Below are 12,418 nucleotides of genomic sequence, written 5' to 3' on the forward strand. Positions count from 1 at the left end.
TGTGCCCCCTTCATCCAAATGATTAGGCTTTCGTCAAGAGCTATTCATTTTTAAATAATACACTGTGCAAAAGATTTGCTGTAACACTTTAATCAGTCTTTAAAGCTCTCGGAGGCCTAAATGTCTATTTTTGCTCATTCTCCAATGCTGCTTCTGCACACTGTTTTTTTTTTTTTTTGTGTGCGTCGGTGCTTGGGTTTGAAATTGTTGCCATTTCATGTCACTGCTCGCTTTGCAGTGTACACCACTGCAGGCTGTATGTGCCGTTCTTTTCAGATTACATTTCTTCAAATGTGCCCACACAGAATGAGTTTCAAAGCACAACTCTTAAGCGGCGAGGAATCACCTATGGATGGCCCACAGGGAACAGACAGCCCGCCATCACTTGGACATTTGAATAAATACAAAATAACTAACTGTCTGAAATATTTAAATCTAAAATGCAGGGATGTTGGAAATAAATTTGTTTTTTGTTTTTTGGGTGAATGTTCAAATTTGCCTTCATGTTAAAGAAACACGGACTCTGTGCTGTTTCAAAATATAATTGACAAAAGCTCTTGATGTTAAGTGTAATCACAACTGAATTTTTGTTCAAACAGCAAACAATGAATTTGATTCAAGCCCCATCATAATCAGCATTTATCTATGCTATTCCCAGAGCGAAACACAAATGCCCTCAACGTCACACTATATAATCACAAGGCAATTTTATGCAAAATCGATACAGTCACATGCCATTACATACTGCATATACAGGGAAGGAATGCAAACAAATGCATTACATTCTTGTCGGTTCATTTCAGACCCCAAAATAATAATGAAAATGGTGAAATTTGAGAGCCCAAAGAAGTGTTATGGGTGAAACCCAAGTTTTCTGACCAATTTCATAGATGAATTAGAATTTTTTTCTGATAGTTTTTGCTACACCATGTGGGAGGAAAGGTGAACTTAAAATATTGGGTTAAGAGTCTTACCCTGCAGCAGAGACGTTGCTGTAGTTACAGTCTCTTGTACTCCATCCACACTGTATATGGACTGAAGGAACTCTGGGACACAGTCGTTCTCGTCTGTTATCAATACCTGAACCTGATAAGTGCCACAGAAAATTGCATTCTCATGTCAGTTCATCTACTACTCCATGATTTCTCTAAAGTCCAAAATAGAAACTTTCTGAGCATGTGCGAGCATTACTGCATGTTTAAGACAAAAGACCCTCAACCGCCTTCCAAGAGTACAAGCTCTATGTCACCGCTGTGTGTAAAGTGTAAAGCGACAGCTGAGAAATAGGCCTAAAATAGCTGGGAAAGGATTTCCTAGTTTCCGTCTTCTATTCCACAACATGCTGCTGAGCAGAGCAAGATTTTCCTTCTCAATCCGCGGAGAAGAGTAATTGCCTGGCATATAATAGTTGGGATACAAACTCTGGATTAATTATTTAAATTATACTAAATTCATGAATAGTTTATCTAGAAATGTTCTCTTTGAGAATTGCAATTTTAGATTCTGGCTCTCGTGCCACGTGTGTTCTATATTTCATGCAGTTCATCTTCAGATGATACTTTCAGCAAGAGACCTATTGTCACCCTCAAACAAAAGAGTGAAACAAAGCATGAAGAAAATAATTATTATTTAGGCCTCCTGAAGATTTGCTCGCCTTTCACCATCACTCGGTCATGCAAGGAGAAATAAAAGCTGATTCCCCTTTGTGGTGTCAGCGGGATAATGCTGAGTTCGGATCATAGCAGCCTTGTCAGCCAATTTTAACCATCTAGCGTTTGGGAGAAAACGAGTTGGTCTGCAACTTTTGCAGGGACCAACTATTAAAACAGCTTTTTCATTTCAGTGAAATTCAGTTGAGGAAGAGAAAATCTTTAAGTGACATGTTGTAATAATGTTACAGAGTAGCTCAGCACTGGGTTCATTTTTTGTGACTGAAGTTTAGCAGCCTGGATAACTTTCTGATGAAACTAACCTCTGTGGCCGTACTCAGGCCGCCCTGATCCTCATTGGCTCGCACCATTAGAAGGTACCGTCGCTGGTCACTATCGTAATCCAGCGTCCGGGTCAAACTGATTTCACCCGACTCCTGCTGAATGCTGAAAAGGCTGCTAGGATTGATCAGCAAGCTGTAGCTGATTGGCTGCTTTTGGAAGGAAATGGCGAGCACAGCTAGGAAACTGGGGAAGAAATACAACATGAACCAGAAAAAGGTCTTCAAAATTTGCTCAGAAGCGTAATTGCACATTAAAATCCAAATATTTTTGGCTTGTGTCAGACTGTGTGCTGAAATGAATCCAACTCATGGCCAACTGGCAAAGTGTTGAGAATCCAGGGATACTCCGTATTTGTCAAAAGTCATAATTTGATTATGCCAACATCACTGTTGATGTCTATGAACAGTTTTGCTGTCCCCAAATGGCACACATAAATGAGTCAGTATAAATGTGTGTGGCGCAGGGGCAATAATTAAGCACGACGAGCAGGTGCATGCTGTCGCTGAAGTTTTTGGGCCTTCAAATTTAAAGCTAAAACTAGTTGTAGTATTTCGTGCATGCAGACGACTTTTGGACAAACACAGACTGGGCTGAACGATGCAGCATTGAATCATGCAGATTGATTTTGAAATCTATAATGTGTCATTGTGCTTTGAGAAACTACATTCGCTAATTATGTCTCCTTTGAGTGTCCATAGACAAAAGATGGCAGCAAAACAGCCAGGTTTTTGTAAGATAAAGTGCAACCCTTGTATAATATAATTAGCAATTACTAGGCCTACAATTATATTTTAAAAAAGATGATGTGACATTTTTATGCATCATTGAAATTATTTGTGGGTTTTAAAATGAATGAACATTCAAAAATGTTGACCTTCTACACACTCTCCCTTTAATAGAAACTGATGTTTAATGGATATGACGAAATCTATTTCTTTTAAAAAATGAACAAAAGGAATTACCATAGCATCATGTTGTTTTTCATTTTTTTTCAACATTATTTGGCAGAGAAGTATGAGTGTGAGTAATGCAGTTCACAGAGTAACGTTGCTTGCGTGCATCAGACATAATTCATTCTTGTTTACACATGCACTACTCACGGCTGTCCTTCAGGCGTGTTCTCTGGTATGGAGATCAAGTAGCTCGTATTGGTAAACTGCGGCGGTCTGGCTCCGGCTACCACAGAGAGCATTGCGGGTACACTGCGTCCGCCCAAGCCGTCGATGGCCACTACACTTAACAAATACTCTCTGTCCCTCTGAAGCATTTGGTTTGTGGTTACTACCTGGCCTGTCATCTTGTCCACAGAAAAGCAGCCATCACCACCTTTCAGGAAATGAAATGCACAGACATGATTATAAACAATTACCTGCTGCACAATCAATAAACCGAGCTGAATTCAAATATATATTCCATATTTATCTATATCTATCTATACCTCTGTGTGTGTGTGTTATCAGAACATTTCCAGAAAATCAAGAAAAAGCAGTCAACACAAGTCGTATTAACTAAGGACAACCAATTTTGTAGTTTTTATATTATCATGGTAGCTTCATCCAAGTCTACCACTCTTGGAATGTGAACATTTCGCAGCATGAGTCGTGATTTGTCGTTTAAAAAATGTAATCCCACCCGTGCAACCTGATGACTAAATAATCCACACACAATCCAGAAAGACATAATTTTAATTTATTTCAGTGAGATTCCCTAATACGCAGATCACGTTTAATCCATGTTTTGCTTGCTATATTTATAAGTGTATGCATGTGTTTGCGTGTCTATGCTTGGAGGTCTCGGAGTCCACGACTTCATTTGCAGATTGAGTCATCAGTGCCGCATTTGTGTGAAACATCATAATCAGTGCTGGTTTCTCATTGTTGGTTGAGTAAGATAAAATCGGCACAAATGTGGGGGGCTGTTGTATCTCAAAAAGAATAAAACCAAAATCAAAGAGAATCATTCAACACCACAGGCTAAAATAAACACAGCTGGGGCAACCAAAGCCCAATAAGAAAGCTGGCAATAAACTCTTTGCTGTGTGAAATCTTAACAATGGTAATCGGTTACAATTACCGTTGTATATTCGAGAAAAACAATAACAGCATTGTTCTTTTAACCGTAACAAAAGTGGCAATAAATCACTGCAAATTGCTAAATGGACAGTTTTTGTGCACAATAGAATGGAGTCACCTGTCCAATTACTCTTGCAGCGAGTGAAAATGGACAAAAATCTGGATCTACTGTGTAACAGCTTCCCCTTCTGCCTAAGTTTGCACACAGAGTCACAGTCACAAGGGAGGGGAGAATCTGTTCCCAGATTTCCCAATTTGAAGCATACAAGTCAGGAGCATTTTGTAAAATCCAAATGGGAAGATTAGCACATCTCGGTCCCTGACATACCGTCAAACGTCTATCCTGTTAACCTTATCCCCAAACATTTGTGGGCATTGTCAGGATTGTCTGTGTGCAGCAGAGAAAAGTAGAAGATATGCAGGAGTGTTCAATAAGTGAATGAAATGAAAGTGTGAAGCCCTCTGGCTCCCAATGTGCGTGCCTATGAAAGCGAAACCGAAAGCAAGCTAGATGTTATGACGGAGACAAAAAAAAACCCCAAAAAAATCCAAATAGATGCATTCACAGTGCAAGGATGCATGAATGAATGTGTGAATGCCTGTGGCTGGCCCGCTGAGTGACTGTGCCACGGCCTGACTACATGGATTTATCCACATGATTCCATTGTGCGTCATGCACACAACTCAGCCTACTTTTTTCCACATGTTAATTTAAATGTGTGAGTGTGAGGAACAAAAATCTTACCATCAGCCAAAAAATATTCCACCTCTCCGCTTCTCCCTTCATCCCCGTCGAGGGCCTGAAGCTGATAGACAAAGGTCCCTGCGGTGGCATCAGGGGACACTCCAGCCTGGTATGGGTAAGGCTTCATGTTCCACTCAGGGACGTTGTCATTGACATCAGTGATCATCAGCTTTACCTTGTTCAGGTACCAGTCAGGGCCTGGGGGAAAGGGTAGATAGTGATGGCACTATGGCTGCTGAAAGTGACAGCTGTCATGTAAGTGTGTGTGTGTGTGTGTGTGCGTGTGTGCGTGTGTGCGTGTGTGCGTGTGTGTGTGTGTGTACAGGGTAGAAAAGCATCCAGCTGAATTTGGAGCACAGACATGCAGCCAGTCTGTCAGGGTGCATATCTGATCATGACATACAGCCATTTTCTGAAATATTGGAACAACGAGGCCAGTTTCTTCATTTTTAAACTGAAAGCATTTGGTTTGAAATGAGCAAGAGGAAAGAGACATTTCAGGACTTACTCCAGAACTATTCAGTACGTCTGGATCAGATAGCGAACGCATGATTTTTCAAGAAAAAACACATTTTTAAGTGAGCAAAACTTATGGAATCGTCATTTATAAAGTAGTGAATGAAGCATTAGTGAGGGGCTCACGATCAATCTAATGTGTACCTGTCCAAGATTAGCTCCAGCTAACCTACAACGCGAATGAGGACACATGATATACAGAATACATTTGAGTCGATAAGGCGAAATTCTGATTTTGGGACGTTTTTCCAGGTTTTCATCAATACCTCTTTCAGTTTGAGAAGATCATAGTATCATAGTCATGACCCTCATGTTGAGAAGAGGTTCAGAAGATGGATGGATGAGATTATGAGATTATTCACCGACCAGACTCTGACGAGGTCTGCCAGGTCAGAAACTGTCAGGGCAATGTTATTCATCTTTGTTTGGTTGCATATTGTCACTCGTGATGAATGGGGCCTTCTCGAGACCAAACTATTAGTATGCAATCAATTAAAAAGTCAATTTTACATAATGTGTCCAGTCCAAGTCCAAGTTTAAACCCAAAAATGTTTTTTCTGATAAGAAACAAGTAAAAATTAATTCAGAATATTTTTATCTTCTTTTTTCATCTGTAATAAATTCCATTTGAAATTTAATGTATGCATTCCAACTTTAAAAATATTGTTTTGAAGAAACAAGTAAAAATTAATCCAGAATATTTTTATCTTCCTTTTTTTTTTTGTCTGTAATACGTTCCATTTAAAATGTAATGGATAATAACTACATTCCAACTTGAAAAAACATTGTATTAGTAGTACTGTAAAGTACTGTATTAGAGAAGGTATGTAAAATTCAACATGAAATACAAACTATTAAATCCAAAAGGATGGGAGTTGCAGTGGTCAAGAAATAATGCGATCAACTTGTGGAGTGATGGTTAAGTTGGACAGATGGAGGTGAGTTAGGTTGAAGTATGCACAACATTGACCCATCCATCAATGCTCAACATCACTTGCCCTAATTAGGGTGGTGGCTGTGCTTGGGCATAAAGCTGCTCACTTTGAGCAAGAAGCCGGGTACACCTTGCCAGGTATATCCTCGCCAGCCAAATATAGTATATGGGACAAATATAGAAAAACTAAACACTGACACTCACATTCATACAATCGGAAGTCTTAATTTGTCTTAAATTTTGAGCCACTCATCAACATGCCATCTCGTATGCAGACCAAGGGATGTTATTGATATAAAATTGAATGTGAAACGATACGATGCTGTCTCCAATGACAAATTGCCAAAAGGTATTATTTCAGTGAGTGTGTGAGGAAATACGTATCTACAATAAAGTTACAAAAGCGTGGGGGCAAATTCTCCCGAGGTTCACCGGGACAAAGCCTCAGCCGCAGTCTCCCCTAGCAAATCTCTAAAAAGTTACCTTTATCTTCCCGCAGGGCTCAGTCAAGATACCTCATAGCTGCAGCCATTTAGTTCCCAGCTCACTTCCCCACTACAGTGACTAAGAAGATTCCCTCAATCCAATTAGCAACTAGTCTGCCAGGTATGTCAGCAAAAATAAACGGCAGCAGTCACATTGATGCATAGCCAGGAATCATTTTCAGGATTATCCAGCTATCTATATGAAAATGCAGTGATATGGCTTCAAAAACAACAGTCTTTTGTGTGGTTTGTTCTAAAATGGTGGAGCGTCAATTTGGGCAGATTTTTACTCAATCACCAATATGCCAACTGTGAAATATTTGAGGGACTATGTTCACGATAACAATAGCTAAAAGGAGGTAAACTTTCATTTGGATCCTTTTTCTGGACCCAACAGGTTTTAGATGACCATGACGACCTCTACCAAACTGGTGTGAAATTGATGAATCTAATTCAGCACTATAAATATTTCAACAGCAAATGTCTATGCACTGTGACACACCCCTCATGAAGGAATTTGAACCGGTGCAATAAAAATCCACTTGTCTTATGTAGTTTACAACTAAGCATGCAGCCAAGGATAGCTATAAAAACAGGATGTACCAGACGCGTTTAAGTGTTCAGGGCTCTTGGCCCCCATGCGGGGTTGTACTTAACCTCTTGATGTTTATTATTTGATCAAAAATAAAGCGGTGTACTTTTTGAACATACTGTCAGGCACTTAAGGTTCTTTTGCTGGAGCCGTTGTAAGATTTGATGGGGCAAAGGTGCAGCAATTATTGTACGATAAGCACTACTTCTAAAAATATTAGCTGTGGGCTCGTGTCAATGTGGCATATTGATATGTCACATAAGGTGTAAGCTAGTTCAATAGGCATGACGATTGAAACCAGAGAGGAACACGCAAGTACACACAGACACACACACACAAGAATTAACAAATAGGGAATTGTGATGTCACACCCCCACACATTACATTATATATTGTATAATACCTAATAAGAATGTCACTGTCTTTCTAAAAGACGAACATAATTGCAAACTAACACACTATCTTAGAATTACACACGAAGGTGAGTCACAAGAGACCTAAATGTAACTGTTGCTCTCTAATCCCATTATGTAAACAGTCACCTGAGTGTGACTGGTGGCTATATGTGTACTTTTTAATCCAAGACAAAAGTAGCAGCAGATTATGTCCTCGCACTGCCTGAAGAATGACCTAACAGGTGTGTTGTCCATGGAATAAGACCAAATGTCAAGTGTGTGGATAGATACATGAGGTCAGTATGATCACCAGCTCATTTAGGGGCATATTTTCCAGTGTGCTTAAGTATGCGTACCCTCCTGGGGGCTTAAAGAGGAAGTCAAGTGAAAAATTTTCTAATCTAAACACGATAATTTGAATATTGCGCTTGTGGAATATGAATTAACCGGCAAAATACATCCATTTCCATTCATCTGAGGAGTGGCCACTTTGCCACTTGCTGTCAGCCCATAATGCCTCAGTGCTTAGCTTGTGAACCTCACATCACCAAATTCTGAATTTATACTTCACATACAGATAAGCAAAAACAACAACGAATTTGACCTTGTATTAATGAACCTGGTTGCATGTCACTGGCTCTTGTGCACTGCAAGATACGCACAGGAGCTGAGATGAGAAAAAATCCTGTTCATTCTTCCAAAACCGGTTTACAGCGAATATACACTTTGATGTGAAAACAGTATGTTACACTCCACAAAGTTCACAAGAGAAACATAATAGCTGCAGAGCGTGTGACAGCTCCTAAAAGGATTGTTAGAGGGATAATAACACAGAGGAAGAAGCAAGGGGAAAAGAATTAATCTATCTGCCTGCCTAGGCTTTAAAGTTGCTCTGTAGTGAGAAAAGTTCAGTGTTGGATCCTGACGATAGTTCCTTCCAGATAAATTGCCACTGTATCGTGGGTGCTGAGAAACTAATCAATGTTCAGATGGTATCGCCTAAATGTCGACAGCTGTGGTTTATGCAATTTAAGCGTGATCATCCCGCTTCGTAAAACGGTACAATCCACTTGATAAATAATGGTACAGCATAACGATTTGAAAGCGGGGCCATTCATCAACAAAGAAATCATAGCTCTTGCTCTTAACATTTAGTCACCTATCAAATCTTTTCAGGAAGACACGTTTCCTTCCTTATGGCTTACTGCTTGCTGTCTTTCCATAACATAGTAGTGCTGATTTTACAAGACTTCATCTAATGAGCCTGTTACAGACACTAATCAGAGTCAAGGCAGATAATTAAAGCCTATCAGTTCTGGAATGATAATGAAACACATGAGTATGCAAACAGCAAGTGAGAACGTGTGAAGCATGTCTTGAACAGCAGCAAATTGTGTCGGTATGAAATCTCTCCTGATCTAGTCTGTTGGTGCAGTGGCTGTGTGTAAGTCCCCACCAAGTGCACGACCCAAGAGAGGAGACAAAAGATGGAATCAAATAACAGAAAACGGTAAAGGCTCACAGGCTTTGCTGGATTTTTCAAATGTTGAGTGTGCTATTTAGTCTTAGGGCTCAGAGTGATAAAAACACCCTCCCCGTACACCGCAAAGCCCCAAGTATAAGAGCATTTTCTAGAATAATGATGTATCATAAAAAGATGGATGACAAAGGTGCATAGTGTGTTTGGTCCGGGCTCACGAGTATGATGGGTTGTGCACGCGTGTGTATGTGTGTATAGCCTATGTGCGTTCTTATCTTGCTGCAAGCCGTTCTGTTTATGTTTCCAACTGTTAATCCTCTCCTTGGGTAGTTGCTATATAAAGTTGCTAAGTGGCTTGTGGAATAAAGAGAAAAGTTGTCCCAAGCGCCTATGTGCTCGCATAGACCGCCTGTGTGCTCGCATAGACCGCCTGTGTGCACATGGAGTGTACGCTGCCCACGGTAAAAGGACACGCACTGTGTGTGGGATGAGTGATGAGAGTAAACAGTAAAGCAGAAGATCCCAGACAGAGAACTTGCGGAAGATCCACAGAGGCAACTATAGAGGCAGTGTAATATGACGCAGTGAACGTGACGTATTAGGAACATTTAATGCAGACGGCGTCTACAGTTTATTTGGAAGGAAAAAAAAACCTTAGCACAGAAAGAACAGCACATGGATAACGTTAACATGGATTTTTTCACTATTCATAATAACTGATATTAGTGTATTGTTATAGAGCCCTGGGTTCTCCTTTACCCAGTTGAGAATCATTTAAATGAACAAATATTTGCTTGGAATTAGATTATGTGCATCTGCAAGCAAAAATAGCAATGGCCCGAGACCGAAATTCAGGTTTGCCGTTTTATATGTAAGTGAATGGAAAGTTCATATCACTTCAGCGGGGGCTAATACTTTGTATCAATAAGGTTTTACACACACACACACACGCGCGCGCGCACACACACACACACACACACACACACACACACACGCACGCTCACGTGTACATTAACAACTCAGCCAAGTTCAATGCTTGAAATATGCAAATGACAGGTGGAGATTGAACAGCATGTGGAATACATTAATTTAGCAGCCCTGCTGCTACACACACTCAACTATGTAAATACACATGCAGTATGATAATACTCTGTACTTCTTCTACACGACTTTAGAATCAACCATACAATCAAATTAGTACTATAACACATCTTGAGTTCCAAATTGAGTGCAAAATTACACTTTGATGCAAAATGAGAGCATGAAATATGCAGTGTCACTGTCACATTAAATTGTGTATTTTATCTAATGATGTGGCAAATAAGTGACTATTTGGACATTATACACACACTCAACTGTGTAAATTGAGTGTAAATACACATGCAGTATGATAATACTCTGTACTTCTTCTACACGACTTTAGAATCAACCATACAATCAAATTAGTGCTCTAACAAATCTTGAGTCCCAAATTGAGTGCAAAATGACACTTTGATGCAAGATGAGAGCATGAAATATGCAGTGTCACTGTCACATTAAATTGTGTATTTTATCTAATGATGTGGCAAGTAAGTGACTATTTGGACATTATACACAAGATCTGTTATAATTCATTTTCTTAGTTTAACCAGGTACAGCAATTGAGAAAAGTTTGTCATTAACAATTGTATTCATTTTATTGTTTGCCTGCTATGACTATGTTTACATTATGGTTCCTGTACCAACGGTAGCCCAGTTTGGGTGGGATTTGGGCCATTTATTTTTGGTGTATTCATGTCTTGCCAAGTTTTCACACAGTCTATCACGGTATTTGTAACGGGCTGGGGGAAAGGGAAATGCTTAATCCCGCAGGTTCATTAAAGGCGCATTACAGTTTCCGTTTACAACGGATGGGGGTATTTTTCCACCCGGCAAGTCACATTCTAATGGGGTCTTTACATTTCTTAGGCGAAGTAGCTTTGGAGCATGTTTGTGGCCCCAGGCAGAGTCAAATGAAACTACCCAGCCAGGCCTAGTTTCAAAATCGGAGTCAGCACGAAGAGGAGGGGGATTAGGCATATGTTGCCACTGCGAAGATATTTATAATAGTACTTCTGTCAACAATGTATTTACTGACCCATCGCTTGTATCAAAACTTGTAAAAGGGCTTTAATATGCCACATGCACACGGCACAATGCATTGCATTGCCAAATGCAAGTGAGGGCTCTCTCTTTTTCAAACTCTCACACACACAGACGCACACACGTGCACAACTATTCATTATGCATTATAAACAGGTATGCACCGGCAGGCATTGCAGGTTAATTAAATACACGACTTAGCGTTAGAGGAGCTGTTGGCAGATGTGGGCACTTTTCTATGCATGTGATGGACTCTTCTAAACCCCACACACCTTGTGTGTATGGTGAAGAACAGGCCCGTTGATCGTCACATGTTAGAATGAGCTGTGACTGAAAGCAATGAAACCTCATGGCAAAATGTCTCTAAATGTCAGAGCTTGGTACCAGGGAAGAAATACGTATCCTATCCAACCAAGTTTTGATACGACCTAGTCAGGTTTAGTCGCAGTATTCACACCATTTTACTACAGCAGACTCAGTTCTTCAACTGCACCGTGACTGCCGTTGCAAACATTTTCACAGCATAAAAATCTTGTTGAACCTCCATGGCAGTCACAGCCTGTCACATCTCGTCCTCCTGCCTTGTCTAATAACCATTCTCTTTTGTCCATAGTGACCTGACACGGTCAAGGGGGCTGCCGTGGCCACTGGGACAGGAATATCAATTTGGAGTGCTCAATCGGCCTACCAAGCATGTTTTTGGGATGTGGGAGGAAACCAGAGTGCCCAGAGAAAACCCACACAGGGAGAACATCCAAACTCCACACAGGGAGGGTCGGAGGTGGAATCGAACCGGCATCTTCTATAACTGTGAGGCGGACGTGCTAACCAGTGCTCCACCCAGCCACCCATGAAATAACCAGCTCTAATTGTGGAAATCGGTAAAGAAGACAAATATAGCCAGTAATATGAAAAGCAAAGGATATATTGTTGAGGAGTAACATATTTGTTCTTGATTACTTTAATTAAAGCAATAAGATGTTAAACTGGGGTGAGTGGGTGTCTATAAAATTTTAGTGGCCACTGTAGACTGAAAAATGTTTGTGTCTTTAAAGTACACAGAAAACATAAAGATCCATTCTTA

General features: G+C 40.3%; 1 protein-coding gene across 4 annotated transcripts in view; it reads right to left on the bottom strand.

Annotated features, from left to right (window-relative positions):
- The window catches only part of LOC148396452 (neural-cadherin-like), an 85,648-nt gene that overhangs the window by 47,520 nt on the left and 25,710 nt on the right, over window positions 1-12,418 (bottom strand). For 3 of the 4 annotated variants that reach the window (XM_088379596.1, XM_088379597.1, XM_088379595.1), the window contains 4 exons: window positions 4,812-5,009; window positions 3,095-3,320; window positions 1,973-2,177; window positions 975-1,086 (listed from right to left, as the gene is read on the bottom strand). In XM_088379596.1, coding sequence (XP_088235722.1) covers window positions 975-1,086; window positions 1,973-2,177; window positions 3,095-3,320; window positions 4,812-4,977 — 709 coding nt within the window. In that variant the 5' untranslated portion in view covers window positions 4,978-5,009. Of the gene's footprint in view, window positions 1-974; window positions 1,087-1,972; window positions 2,178-3,094; window positions 3,321-4,811; window positions 5,010-6,744; window positions 6,805-12,418 lie in introns of those variants that run through there. The other variant, XM_088379599.1, reaches the window with a different exon arrangement.

Source organism: Syngnathus floridae, chromosome 6 (genome assembly GCF_059516105.1).
Source record: "Syngnathus floridae isolate MCC-2025c chromosome 6, RoL_Sflo_1.0, whole genome shotgun sequence".
Taxonomy (NCBI): domain Eukaryota; kingdom Metazoa; phylum Chordata; class Actinopteri; order Syngnathiformes; family Syngnathidae; genus Syngnathus; species Syngnathus floridae.